General features: G+C 39.9%; 1 protein-coding gene across 1 annotated transcript in view; it reads right to left on the reverse strand.

The window, feature by feature from the left end:
* The window catches only part of LOC113232141 (serine/threonine-protein kinase BRSK2), a 71,174-nt gene that overhangs the window by 30,889 nt on the left and 24,875 nt on the right, over nucleotides 1–15,410 (reverse strand). The window contains exons 3-5 of the mRNA XM_026466778.1: nucleotides 13,607–13,692; nucleotides 4,449–4,589; nucleotides 2,292–2,442 (exon numbers count right to left, since the gene is read on the reverse strand). Of these exons, the coding sequence (XP_026322563.1) occupies nucleotides 2,292–2,442; nucleotides 4,449–4,589; nucleotides 13,607–13,692 (378 nt within the window). The remainder of the gene's footprint in view (nucleotides 1–2,291; nucleotides 2,443–4,448; nucleotides 4,590–13,606; nucleotides 13,693–15,410) is intronic.

The following is a 15,410-nucleotide window of genomic DNA, read 5'->3' on the forward strand; positions in this document are numbered from 1 at the left end:
TATTTCGTGTGGAAGTTTATTAAATACCTTGCTAATAATGTTTTAATTTTATTTTTAAATACAGTGTGTGGTGTTCTCTGCAGTCTGCGTAGTCGGTTTTAGTCGTAAATTATTTTTTTTATACATCCTAGCCTTTGATGTAGAATAATCAATGTCAACAAACAAAAACATGATTTTTATGATTTTCCGAAGATTGTATTACAGTTACTAATTTATTATTAAGTAACGTAATACATATACATAATATAAACTGCCTCACATAGGTCCCGGGTTCGATTGCCGGGCCGGGAGAAATATTAGTATAGATTACATTTATTTCTCTCGTGAATTTGGGTGTAATTTGTGGTTGTATGGCACCCGCGGGGTTCCCTGATGGGGGGCCTTAAAAAAAATTATCACAATTAAATTATTTTTCCCCGAAATTCAATTAGGCTCTGATAATAATAACCTTGAAGTCATGTCCGCGATTAATTTCGTCCAATAGAACTTGGAAATCACCTGTAAATCAAGGTTGCAAACATACCAGTTCTACTACTCGAACTGGAATGTTTGCAATCTCTCCTTGATGGTAATTCTAGTTCGGAATCGGAAATTGATGCTGGATGACATAAATTAATATAAAAAATCTTACATTTATTTTGTTTTTTTTTGTTTATTTTGTCTACCATTACCTACTATCTTTTATTTTATCTAGCAGTACCTGAGTATTAATAGGTATCAAAAACTGAATTATTTTCTTAAGAAATCATACAGGTTGATAAAAAACCGATGACCATTTTAAAATTTTTTTTCAAATACTTAACAAATAAATAAGTTATGACGTCTCAAAGTTTTCCGAAAAATTGTGAACAATATTGGCACCCGATTATTAGCAGACGCCGTTGCTATAGCAATAAGAACGGTGTGAGGCAGTGGGCGGAGTCAGCGCGCGAATTCATGTATTTAACAGATAACAAAGTATTAAACTAACGCGCGATGCGTTAGCGCAGGTCTGTAATCGCGCGCGGTGGGACATGTTGGCGCCTAGGCGTCTAGACAACTCGGCGCCTAGGCGTCTAGAGAACTCGGCGCCGATCGCTTAATTTTGTTTACTATTTTGAGGTAACCACGCGCTAGAAATTATAGGTAAATATTAACATAAAAAAAATGGGATTTTTTTATTTCACTAATGTGTTCATTACTGAATCTTATGCACAGGAAACAAAAATGGCCAGTGATTTTTTATCACCCTATATATCAATAGGTAGTTACTTTGCAAACATTATAATCACGGAGAAAGTATTTATGTGGTCTGTGTTTGTATTATTCGGCCAGGTAAGAGTGGTTGCAAAAGCCGCCGCTTTTAGCAGAGATGCAAACACGCGTTCGTGAAACTCGCGATTGCATAATTACACTTGCGATTATTTATAAGCGATCGTCGATGCAAACGCGCGACTACATCGATATGATACAAACGCGCGATTGCATAAATAATAAATCCCAAGTGCAGTGATGCAATCGCGCGTTTGTATCGTTGCAGTCGCGCGTTTGCATAGCTGCTTAAAGTCGCGCGTGTTTGTAAAGATAGACGAAAGGTAAACGGAAGCGTCAATTTCTCCTCGCTACGCAAGAAGGCCCGCGAGGTCGTTGGAATGCTCGAGCATTCGCGATCTTTCTCTGCGCCGTAATGCTGTAAGTAGTGTGTCGTCGACATTTGACGTCACACTGCGCCTGCCTTCGCGACACATCTCGCGGATTCGCCAGGCGTGGCCAACGGCAGCTGCGGAATTCTCGCGAATGTGCGAGCATTCTCGAGTATGCCCGAGAAGTCCGCGGAATACGCTCGACATGACTTTTGCCTTCTATCTAGTTTGTACGTTATATAATTGACCATAAAGTTCATTACACTATGTACAATATCATCTAAACAATATAAATTGAGCCTTAGTTGTCAGAGCTAACCTAAATAATGATCATTGACAAAATGTTGTTTTCCTATACCATCACTACTTTCCTAGCAATATCTTGTTATTAAACAACCTATGTCGAATTTGGCTTGAGTATAAGTTTAGTTGTATGGGTGTTTTATTGACCACGCTGAAATAATTTAATTTCAAAAGTAACATTCTTTAATCTCGAGAACCACAACATCTATTATGCAATAAGATAAACCCTATCCAAAATAGATTTATCTGAAATTCATTGGGCGGTCTACCTGCATAAGTCCGTTTGCACACGTGCATAATCAGTCGCAAGGGAGGTTTAACATCATCATATATCTTTTGAATCGTCGCCCTATAATATGAACTTACCCGTATCACCTCGGGGCAGGCATAATGTGGGCTTCCACACGAGGTCTCGAGGAGCGATCCCGCGGGCTGCAGCGACGCCATGCCGAAATCAGCTATCTTTATGTTGTTCCGCTCGTCCAGGAGGAGATTCTCCGGTTTCAGGTCGCGGTGGCTGGAAATTCAGATAATTCATAAATCTAAGCTACATGTAGGAACTTTGTATAGAATGAAACGGATTACACTCCGATGAGATAACAGCACTCTGGATGTTCAAACAGTAACCTTTGAACATTCCACTCAGCAGGCGAATGACCCAAAAATTGATTGTAAGAAAGTGCTTCAGCAGCATTCTACTCAGCAAGACCCGAAAGACAGGCTACAAGAAAGTCCTTCAGTGGCACTTTGCACCGACGAAACACTTAGATTTTTAGAGATAAATTTAGTATTAGTGTGCGTAATCGTAAAATTGTATATATAGCAATTAATTTATTATTAAAATCAATCTTTCAACAGCAGTCGAGTCTAATTTATCTCCTGCTAGCTTCCTCTCACTTTAGCCTAGAACCCTTAGCGGTCAGTAGATCGGTCTTGTGAGTCTGTGACACCGGTAGTGAGAGAATCCATCCCAATACACCATTTATTTCCTTTCCGCAATCATCATCTTCATGGCGGCCGTTTGTTATCCAATCTTGGATGTAGGCCTCTTCCCTCTTCTTCCACACTTGGCGATCGTGTGCCCGACTCGTCCAGTCCCGGAGTGTCGTCGGATGTATATGTAGGATAGGGGTCACGTAGCGTTTGTTTTTTTTGCACCGAATGCAGCCCACGTCTGAGTGATCCGTCGTTCTACTTCCGCTGTTTGGTTTTCAAAGCCCAGTGTAACCTTATGTCCTAAGTGTAGTCAGATATCCTCTACGTATTTATATATTTATTTAGCACACTTATATGGTTAGGGCTAGCGCCTTTTATTTGTTATAATATCAAGTGACGGGACGATCAAGTCGTGCGCCTGATGGTAAGTTACACGCCTGTCCATAACAGTTGCAGTGCCGAAAGGTCTTAGAAAGGAGACATAAGGTGACCATGTGTCGGTAATTTTACCACCACCCTTACCCTTCAACACCAGAACGCAGTGATGCTAACATTACTGCTTGGTGGCAGAAATAGGTAGGATGGTAGTAGGTACTTCCCTGGACGAGCTCTTTCACTAGGAACTCTACTACTACTATAAGTAGGTTAGGGTCTGTTAGGGTACTTAGGGTGATAGGCACACACCCAAGGGCGCTAGGGTTCTTCTTGCCCTTCCTTATTAAGTTCAATACTGTACAGTTTGTCGGCGACTACAGACACCACACCTGGCCCCGTAGCATGGCTACGCATGATAGTCGCGGTGCGTGCGATAAAATTGAAATAAGCGCGCACTATTGGTTGTCTCAATCAGATCTAATTTCGATAGCCAATAGCGCGCGTTTATTTCAATTTTACCGCGCGTGTCGCGACTATTATGCGTAGTTATGCTACGGAGGCAGTTGTATATTTATGTTTTTGTCACGGAAGTGAATAAATAATTTATCTATCTAAAAGTTACTGAAACTATAAGACAAAGTAAATATTGACAAGCTCGGTGGCCCAACAGTTTATACTATGGGCGCTGTATAAGGAGGTATTGGGTTCCTGGTAAAACAAAATTGGGAAACTTTTCTAAATGAGTTCTGGTCTGAGTGTTTAGGCAAGTGCCCCTGAGCGAATCCCGTTGCTCTGCTACCCATAGCATCAAACTGTTAACGTTTGAGATGGCCCACCACTGATATGTTTTGAGTATTTCTATTTAATACGTAAGAGGTGACCTACGGGAAGAAATACTTGCCCGTGATCTACCCAGGTGAAGCAGTCAGGTGGTCCACTGGCAAGAAGTAGGACTTCCCTAGTTTGAGACCAGGTAATTGGCATACACATCAATGCGTTTTATATGTGTGCAAGCCCACCTCGCGTCGTGAAAGGCGTGTGAGACGACCAGCGCTGTGCAACGTGAAATTATACGAATGTGTGCATCCGTACACGGAACGCGGCGGGCGCGCACACATACTAGCCGCGCTGCTACGTTTGTTTGAAGTTATCATACTTATCTTATTATATACGCAATTATTGTGGTTGTCTGGCACATTATTGTTTACTTACCAAATAGAATGACTGTGACAGAAATCTAACGCCGAAATGATCTGCCGGAAGAACCGTCTCGCTTCCTTCGGCGTCAGTCGACCCTTCTTCACCAAGTAGTCGAAAAGTTCACCGCCACTTACGTGCTCTAGGACTAGATATCTGTAAACATTAAACTGTATTAATCGCAGACCAAATATTAATGAACTGACTTCGAGGACGTGAGAAATTAAGAAAGCATTTGTTTTATTAAAAACCGTATTTTTTTTAATGTCACGATATTTAACTACCATAAGATTTTTTTTGTGAAATTACTCCATTAGTTTGTTATAATTATTAATAATATACGGTTACGTACACACGCCAGCACATCAAGCTACACATTGACGTATCTTGTTCCGTTACACTGGAGGCGATTTTCGAACAAAAATGTGTAGTCTGATGTGCCGTTGTCCGTACATTGAACGTTGATTTGCTGCATTGACATGGTCTAGTTGTAGTTTTATTTTTCAGTAGTAAGATGTGCTAGTTCTAATTATTTTGTTGATGTGGTAAATCGTATTATGACCTTGTATTATATTTTTAAGACAGTTACCAACATCAAAACATTTAATATTAACATTTGGATTTTAGTTTAGGAAGCGATTTAGCGTTCAAAGCCATCATGGCGTCTGTTGGTAAGCTTCGTTAGTTGATAGAGAGGGCTAATGTGTAATTAACTGCTATATGTACGCCTTCTCAATGTAGTTGGTGAGACCCGCTTGTGGGAGGCCAACTACACCGATTCGTTACCACAGGGAGTAACACAGCACTAACAATCCGGCTCGAAGGACCAAAACGATGTAGGGGCCAATACTACTCTATAGTATATACGCCTAATTGTTTAAATAGATAGATAAGTTCAGTTATAAAAGGTTTATTGGTAAAGATACAAGCTAGTTGAGGCTGTGTATCTATTACGTTGTATTTAAGTTGATATATTATGTCTAAATTGATCGAATGTTCGTTAAACTCTAGTTTAATTGGCTACTTAGGCGCACAAGTAAACAAACGGCCGCGGAAGTACAATGCAAACAGCGGAACAAACCGTACAACGTATTTAAAACATTTAAAATACTTTATTTTACATTTTTATTTACAATTAAACAACTTTTATTTATATATTATATTACTTTTACATTTATAACATTATTTAATTCCGTCAATTACTCCGAAAACACCCTCGTGTTATCCTGTAAGGACAGTGTCGCGATTCCGCCCTTACAAATAACAAAGATTGAATACCGTACAAATATTCATTCTATTCAGTGTGCTTCTTGCAGATCTTTGTTTCTATTTTTTAACATGGAGTGGTTATACTCAATGGTTTTTGCCGTAGCGCCATCTTTGAGAAATTTATTTCTTCACTCAGAGAGTTAGTACTGTGGGAGCGTAGCCGTGGTTTATAGCGCAGTGAAAGGTACTGTTTAATATTTAAACGAGGAATATCATAATGAAAGATTTGCTGTGAGCATTCAGCTAGAAGATTTGTCCAGAACTACCTATGTTCCTTTGATAACAACCTTCCTTTTTTATCTAGTTCTAAATACAAAATAATAATATAGGGAACGTGGGGTATTGGGAGCCCGCGGGTAATGAGAGCCGTGTTAAACTGGACTTTCTCAATGCTCGTATTCGTGCAAACGGCACTCCTATGTATTCGTTAACGTTCGACAATGTTCGAGTCGCGTTTAGTCGTATGAGATGGTTGAGTGTTTTTTTCGCTCCGCGCTTATAAAATTTGCTAAATTTCATCATCCCAGATAAGCATTAAAATGCATAGATACTACATTGTGTTTACTGTAGCTATGTCACCATATCTATCAAATTTTAGAAGTTATGCTTGGAATCACAATGAAAATATAAATGGTTCGGTCAGAGTGATTGGAAGATACACGTGCTCTTTTTTTTGCTAAAGATTTTGTTGACCCTTTTCTTACTCTCTGAACTGCGAATTTGTTTATTTCTGTAGATTTCCCATATCTGTGCGTGCCGTTTATTGTGTTGTGTGTGTTTTGCGTGGTGAAGGTAAATTATATGTAGTTTTATGTCTGATATGGAGGTTGAAGGAGGCGGTACTGACCCTCCGGATATATCCGGGGAGTCGGGGCCGCTGCCGCCATCCCCCGACCTTTTTACGTCGATTACTCCTACAATATCTGGTAGTAAACGGAAAAGCTGTATAGCAGAAACTGATAACAGTACCCCAAAAAAACTCGTTACTGAATTTGTAACCCCATCGGCATCTATACAAACCATTTATACGCACCCCAATGCCGAGGAAAAGAAAATTTATTCTACTAATGATAAAGGTCCATTTGTAGTTCAAGTCTCACGTTTGGAGTCTGCCCCAGATAGTGGTTTAACACTAAGACCTGTCAAGTTTGGCCAATTTCTATTCAAAAATAAAATTAAAAATATTATAAATGGCAGCCTGAAGGCTGTTGGTCGCAATAGGCTGTCAATGCAATTTGCTTCAGCACATGAAGCAAACAATTTTGTACAAAATCCAATCCTCGGTCAGGCGGACTACAAGGCTATCATCCCCACCCACATAATTACCCGCATGGGAGTAATCAGAGGTATACCAAATGACCTCACAATGGACGAACTAGTAGAGAGCCTAGTCTTACCTTCAGGAACTGGCGATATCATTAAAGCCCGCCGTCTAAATAGAAAGGTGTCACACAATGATACTACTGAGTGGATCCCCACTCAATCAGTCGTAGTCACTTTCTCTGGCCAGTCCTTGCCACAGCATGTTTACTTGTTTTACTCCTCTCTCCCTGTGGAAAGCTATCTCCTCCCCACCATCCAATGCTTGAAATGCTGCCGCTTTGGCCACGTCAAAGCTCAATGTCGGTCCAAACCTCGGTGCTATAAATGTGCCCAACCCCACTCTGGGGAAACATGTAGTGTAACCACCCCAACATGTTTGTACTGTTCAGCTTTGCACCAATCTAACGACAAAAACTGCCCCGAACTATCAAGGCAAAAGTCAATAAAGCTTGTGATGTCACAAGAAAAAGTCTCTTACTTAGAAGCCTCTGTTCGCTTCCCGGCCGTCAGACGGTCTTTCGCCGACGTTGCATCTACATGCACACATATACCATCTGACTCATTGTCCTTTCCACAACCCTCCCGTCCAGCCACCACTTCATATAGAAAAACCGTAACAACAAACCAGAAACCAAAGCCACCCCGCCAAACCTCAGGCTATGACAACCAAACCCACATGGAATTAATCGCAACTCCCTCTTCCTCTTTACCTAACGGCTCCGCCTTATTAAATAGGTCTAATACACCAGATAATGACAACTTCCTCGATTTACTACTTTCTACACTTTTAAATATCTTATCCCGTTTTGATGACACTGATTTACCGTCCCACGTGCTTAATAAACTTTCCCCTATCGTCAATAAATTTTACAATGGATCTGTACCTTCTGCAGTGGAACTGTCGGAGTGTTAGACCTAAAAAACCTGATCTCATATACCTTATAAATAAATATAAACCCGTTATCATCGTCCTCTTGGAGACGTGGCTGGTTCCGGGATCCTTTTTCCGTATCCCGGGCTATACATGTGTCCGAGAGGATCGTGCAGATGGGTACGCAGGTACTCTAATCTTAATAAAACACTCAATTATTTTCCATAAAATTTCCCTCCCTGACCACAATACTAATGAAATTAATGCTGTTGCAGTCAGGGCTTTTAATATCTCATTCATGTCTGTCTATATTCCCCACCCACATCACTCCCTCATTCCTGAGCTTAATCTATTGTTTTCTAGTATTACCTCCCCTCTCATGATCTTTGGGGACTTTAATAGTCACCACACTGCTTGGGGTTCCTATAAAAATGACACATTCTCCTATCTTTTATTAGACATCTTTGATGAGTTTAATATATGTTTCCTCAACGATGGATCTCCGACACGTAGATCTTTCCCTCTCCAGGATACAAGACGAGCTGTGGACATTACTTTGTGCTCTCCAAGCCTAGTGCCCAGTTCTTCTTGGAGGACTCTTCCATATACTTTCGGAAGTGATCATTTCCCCATACTCGTTTCTGTAACAAGCAGCTGCACTCCATCGAAGCAACACTCTTCTCTATTAAAATTTAACACGTCTAAGGCTGACTGGGACAAGTATGGTCAATGTCTGGATTTAGAGCTACAGTCCCTGCCCAGTGTTGGGGATTTATCTCTTCAAGAAACCTATTCCAGATTTGTAGCATCAATCAATTCTTCCGCAATGGCCTCTATCCCCCTTAAAAACTCACCTCGGAGCCTAATCTCTTCCCCTCCATGGTGGGATCACGAGTGTACTACTATTGTTACTAAACGAAAAGAAGCTGAAATCCAGTATAACAGCTCTATGACCACAAATAACTTTTTACACTACCAGAATGCAGCGGCCCAAGCTAAACGGCTTCTTTCAGAGAAGAAAAAATCTGGTTGGTTGCGGTTTTGCGAAACCATTTCACCCCGTTCTCCTCCTTCTATCATTTGGAAAAACATCAAAAGATTTCGCTGTTCTCAACGCAATAACGATCCCTCCAGCTTCGATCCTTCATGTTGGCTCGATGGTTTTGTGAACAAGCTATGCCCTCCATGGGTCCCCAGTCAAGAGGAGGCTTCTGCATTTGCTGCCGCCTTGGCTTCTCCAGATCGTATGAATGACCCATTCTCGTTCTCAGAACTGCTCCTAGTTTTGGACCAACTTAAGGACTCCTCCCCAGGAGTAGATGGAATACCATATTCCTTCTTGAAAAATGCGAGGACTTCTGCTAAGATGACATTTTTAGAAATTATTAACTCCATATTCCTCTCAGGGTATCCTCCGGAGGAATGGAAGACGCATGTGGTTATCCCTATCTTGAAACCAGGCAAAAATGCTACAGACTCTTCCAACTATCGTCCCATTGCGTTATCCTCTACCCTAGCGAAAATCATGGAACATCTTATTAAAAATCGGTTGGAGTGGCTCTTGGAAAATAGAGATATTTTAGCTAAAAGCCAGTTTGGTTTTAGGAAGGGTAGCGGCACTATGGATAGCATAAGTCTCCTGGTCTCTGATATTCGCCTGGCCTTCTCAAAGAATGAGTCTCTGATTGGTGTTTTCTTGGATATTTCCGCTGCTTATGATAGTGTGATTCTTCCCCTGCTCAGGCAAAAAATGCATCAGCTGAGCATCCCGGTAAGATTGACCAATTTCATTTTTAATCTCTTCTCGTGTAGGACATGCTTGTTTCGTTTCCAAGGAAACTTTGTCGCATCAAGGAGCGTCTGGAGGGGCCTTCCGCAAGGATCTGTTCTCAGTCCTTTGCTGTACAATATTTATACGTATGATCTGGAGAGATCAGTGAACAGTTTTTGTAGTATCCTCCAATATGCTGATGATCTGACTATTTATGCCCACGGCTCGTCACTGGATGACATCGGTCTCCGTCTGAATACTGCTTTACAGTACTTAGGCGATTGGCTAACTGACCATGGTCTTTCTTTGTCTGCCCCTAAAAGTGGTGTAGTGGTTTTTTCCCGGAAAAAGTTTACCCCACAAGTTCCAGTCAATATCCTAGACCAGCGTATAACAATCTTTGACAATTTCAAATTTCTGGGGCTCATACTAGATTCCAAATTGACGGGCGTCCCTCATTTAAACTTTATTGCCAAAAAGTGTGAGACTAACATTAATATTCTCCGCTCCCTGTCAGGCACTTGGTGGGGTTCCCACCCATTCTGTCAAAAAATATTGTACAATGCCATAATCCGTAGTCACTTCGACTACGGCTCGTTTTTATTGGAACCGTGTCATAAAACTGCCCTCAATTTGTGGGACAAAATCCAATCAAAGTGTCTCCGTCTCATCATTGGAGCCATGAAGTCTACACCAATAAATGCTCTCCAGGTTGAGTGTGTGGAACCCCCTCTCTTTTTAAGAAGGCAGTTTCTCGCTGATAGATTTTTGTACAAGGTGGCGCAACTATCTCCTCACCCTCTTCTGGCCAAGCTTCACGAACTGTCTGATCTAACTAGATCTTCTAAATATTGGCAAATCAAAGATATACCCTGCATTCTTAAAAGTTACCACAAATTTATCAAAATCAATTCTCCCGTTTTCCAATGCGCTAAAAATCCCCTTTTTTCTTGTCTTTATGATGTAATAATATTTAAACCTGAGATAATCTTGGACTTTGGTATTTACAAAGATTCCCCTGCTGCAGACAGACAGTTTAATAAGGCCTTGGCTAAGGACTGGCAGGGCTGGTTGACTATGTATACGGATGCTTCCAAGCTGGCTGCTGATGGTTGTGTCGGTGCGGCTGTATGGATCCCAAAATATGAAATTATTCTGAACTGTAAATGCCCATCTCAGGCATCAATATTCACAGGAGAATCTACTGCCCTACTTGAAGCTCTCAGTTATGTTGAATCTCACAAACTGAACAAAAGTATAATTTTTTCAGACTCAAAAAGCTGTTTACAGGCTATTCTGGCAAACCAATTTGTTAGTAAAAGTAAATTCCACAATATCCTGAAGATCAAGGAGGTCTTGTATCAATGCCATAGTAATAACATTCAGGTTGTATTGGCGTGGATTCCAGGTCATAGCGGGATCCAAGGCAATGAAACCGTAGACATACTGGCGAAAAACGCTATCCAAACAGGTTGCCTTAATCATTATAGGACATATACCTATGATCTCCTGCCTTTAGCTACCAATGATATGTTTTCCTCATGGAGCAATGAGTGGAATAAAATCAAGCTTATCAAGGGCAAGTACTATGCTGATATCCAAATAAGTATCCCCAAAAAACCTTGGTTTTTTAACCTTAAAAGATTCAGTAAATCTATAACTTCTACGATATGCCGACTTCGCCTTGGTTATGCCTGCACCCCGGTCCATCTGGCAAAACTTAGAATACGGGATAACTCAATTTGTGAATGTGGCCTAGATGAAGGTACCCCAGACCATATATTTTTCAGCTGCCCTTCCAGAACTTGTCCCATCTACGATAGTCTTCCACCGTCCATTCCGCGTCCCGTAAATTTCCAGTTTCTGCTATATGTCTTTTCAAATCCTCTACTGAAATTAATTACTGATTTTATTAGTATTAACAAACTTAAATTATAACACTATTTATTTTTATTTTATTTATATTATTAATGGTGATGGTACCTATATTGTGTCGTGTTGTATTGTTTCAGAATTGGAATAGACTAAAGAGCAGCGTTAAATGTTTAAACATTGGAAAATAAATAAAAGTGTAACTCCCATGACTGACTAGACATTGGCAAAATTCTAAAAGAGAAGCCATCCTTCTTTTTAAAAATAGAATAGAAAATATAAATGTTTTTAGCATTGACTTACAATTATATGGACGTCGGGTCCGCGCTAAAAAGTGTCCGCACTTGTAAGGCGCTAAAATCGTATACAGAGCGCGACACTCCGCTTTAGTCTTCATTTGTTCTACTGACAGCGCGATACTGCGATGACATTACAATTTAAATTTCGAATAGGTTGACTTGGGACATTTTTTTCGTGGTTTTTGTGTTAGACCCGTCGTCGATTTATTTGTAAGTCAATGGTTTTTAGTCTTTTATTCCTTTTTCAATTCGATATTACGCGGGTAATGAGAGCTATTTTCCTCCTTATCCCATTGATGCATTGCAATATTCACTGCATATTCCGTTAACACTTTCTTGTTTATTTTCATTACTTTTTAACTTATATATTTTATTACTTTAATTTTTTTTCAGACTGATTATACATATATAAATGCTCCGGGATTTTACCGGCTCCCATTTCCCGTTCTGTGACGTAATGAGAGCGAATGACGTGTTTTAGTTTTTCTTTTTTAACTACATATTTTATTTTAGTTTCATATTTTCTCTGTGATTATCTAGTACCCAGATACGTGAAGCGTACGTTCATAACTAATAAAAATTTAAATTGCATTTATGACTTTTATTGTAAATTTTCCTTAGTAGGTGCCCATTCCCCCACGCTCCTCTAAAAACAGTACCATTAAAACTACCATCGCAAAGCGATGGGCGGGTCGAGTTATTTAACTCGAGTTACTCCCACAACGAGTTAACTGGAGCTACTTTTTGTGAACTTGAGCTAGCTCGGTGCGGTTCCCGCCGACTCGATACTTCATTTATACAGCGCGTACGTAACAAGTAACATAAGTAGGTGTATTTGGATTGTGGTGTTCCGATTTATTCTTTATTTGCATCAACCATAATACAGTATTAGGATGGAAAAACTTAAATCTAGGTTACAGTTCATTATGGAATCTGAAGGGCACAGCAAAAACTTACGATGAGCCATGGCAGAATAACAGTGAAGGCTAGGTAATTAGCATAGTCCTCTGATGCTATATCATGGACACTTTTGACATGCTTTTGTTATTTCTTATTTTAACTTGAATTCATTTTCATTAATTTTTTTTTCAATTTATGTGTTTTGCATGTCAAATAAAGCCGCTTTTATTTTTATTTTTTTAACTCTTCAAGGTTATTTTGTATTTATTAACTTTTCAAGGCATGTGTTTTAGGTACGAACCATACCTTTCCTGTACGTCTGACGCACTATGGGCAGCTATCGACGATGGCAAGCATTATAGTGTACGCCATATGATACGATAAGGATGCGCATATGCTGGCGAATGTGCCGCAAATGCACCTGTTTGCGAAAGGTTCACGAGCTGCACAAGTGCATCTCACGCCACATTAACATGTATTTACCTGTACGCGCGCAGCGTATATGCAGGGCATTTGCCTGATCTGTACACAGCCTAAGAGTGCAATTTACTAATGGTCGTCTTTTAACTGCAATGGAAAACATAATGATGGAGCTTGCATGTAGGAGGTCCTCACTCTTTGCGTCTGGCCTAAAAACCTCTCCAAAAGCAGTTTCTAAGCTTTTTTTATAACGCACACACTCAACATAGCCCCGCACTAGGGAAACCCTGTGTCGCGGGTGCCATGGACACACACATAGACAACCACAAATTACACCCAAACTCACGAGAGAAATAAATGTAACCGTTCTGGTAACCGTCCGGCATGGTAACCGTTCGGAAACGGAGGCAGTTGCGAAATGCATAGAATGAATAGATTGGTTACTTACAAATATTTTTTATTTTCATAAACATCTGAAAGTCCTAACACGTGCGGATGTTCGATCAGCTTCATTATTGCTATTTCTCGCTCCACCTGGAACATTAAATGATTCAATTAGAATACAGCGAGCAGTGCTTACGTATCGGGAGGCAATTGTGATTAATGACAATTAGATAGCATATAGTTACTGTAGAGATAAACTAGGTATCTTGCGGGTGGTGGAAGCAAACTGAATTAAGAAAGGGCTTTTAATAAAGGGAATAATGTAATAAATAAGCTTATATATTCTGGGCCAGCTCGTTCCATCGTAGACCCTTATCCCATCTTTGCCCCAGTAGGTACTAAAGTGTCAAGTGGTCAAGAGCAAGTCAATTTATTTAAAAAAAAAATCACAAGAAACTGGACGCTTTAGGGAGGTGGATTTGGTACCATTTTGAAGAATCTCATGTCATGACCGATTTATAAATGTAGAGGTAATTAATACACTGAGAACTACTTAGAAAACCGACCTCAAAAGTCATTCATCCCCTAGTTTGCCACCCTTAGAAGTGGAATATTTTCTTTATATTCCATTTTAATAATTATAGAATTAGTAAGAATTAGTAATTATTAAGAATATTAAATTTAAATGGGACCACTAGAGAGGTACTCTCTTTCCAACAAAAAAAGAATCATCAAAATCGGTTTATAAATTTAACGCGTAACATACATTAAAAAGAACATACAGTCGAATTGAGATGCTATGGCCCCGGGCGACACAGCAATTATTGCTTTTTTTAAATTAGAAAATAAATTCCACTGTTGAGAAAACGATATCCTGAACAACACAAAGATGGTGAAGGGAAGCCAAAATAAAAACACAATGGAGAATAACTTTTGTAATCGTGAAAATCTGAAAATAGAGGTGGCACCAAAAGGTTAAAAATCGACGTTACGCTACTGGAAAGAAGCTCATCATCCAGGGTAAAATCTTTGTACAAATGAATGTTGTATACTTAAATGAAATGTTTGTACAAGGTCCTGGTTAAAGAATTTAATATAAAATAGTTAAACCATCAGCACCACCTTGCTTTTTAGAGCGTCATGGTTTGCCATCACGTAGTCCAACTTCGGATAGAAGAGGAACCCCAAGGAGAAGAAGCTTAATTATAGAAGATACAAAAATAGGAGATTTAGAGGAAAAAAAATTCTGCAATGACCGCGTCCTGGGTTACGAAATTTAACACTTTTTGTTCTTATTTACACCACTAAACAAGTCTACTACGTTTATTACTTACAATTTGAATTAAATTTTGGATAACACTTTAGGATAAGGGTCAAATCACACTGAAAGAGCAGTGGCGAGCAGCGGCGGCCGGACGAGCTAGTTAATGCGGCGCGCGACTAGACTTGCGGAATTGGACAAACACTCGAATTTTTGCTAATTGTGTATTAAATTCTATTCGATATTCATTTTGTGTTAGTTTTTGTATTTAATCAGATTTGCTACGTAAAGTACGCTGCCGGCGGGGAGGAAAGCGTGAGTGCGGGACTGCACGCGGTGCCTACAAGTATATCGTTTCAAATCAATTTGCATTTTTTCTTTAGAGAATAAGATTCAAAATAGGTACTATACCCAGTATTTTCACCGGAGTATGTAGGACGAGCATTTTTGGTGCAAAGATTACCATCTTTGCACCAAAAATGCTCCTCATGCCGCTGCTGCTCTTTCACGTGACTCAGTGGCGAGCATTTAGCATTCATGAGTTTGTTTACAAACTTTCGTATCGCGACGGGCAGCATAAAATGTATAATTACTTTAAAAACTATAG

Source organism: Hyposmocoma kahamanoa, unplaced genomic scaffold (assembly GCF_003589595.1).
Source record: "Hyposmocoma kahamanoa isolate Upper Pololo Valley unplaced genomic scaffold, ASM358959v1 67, whole genome shotgun sequence".
In the NCBI taxonomy this organism is placed as follows: Eukaryota; Metazoa; Arthropoda; class Insecta; order Lepidoptera; family Cosmopterigidae; genus Hyposmocoma; species Hyposmocoma kahamanoa.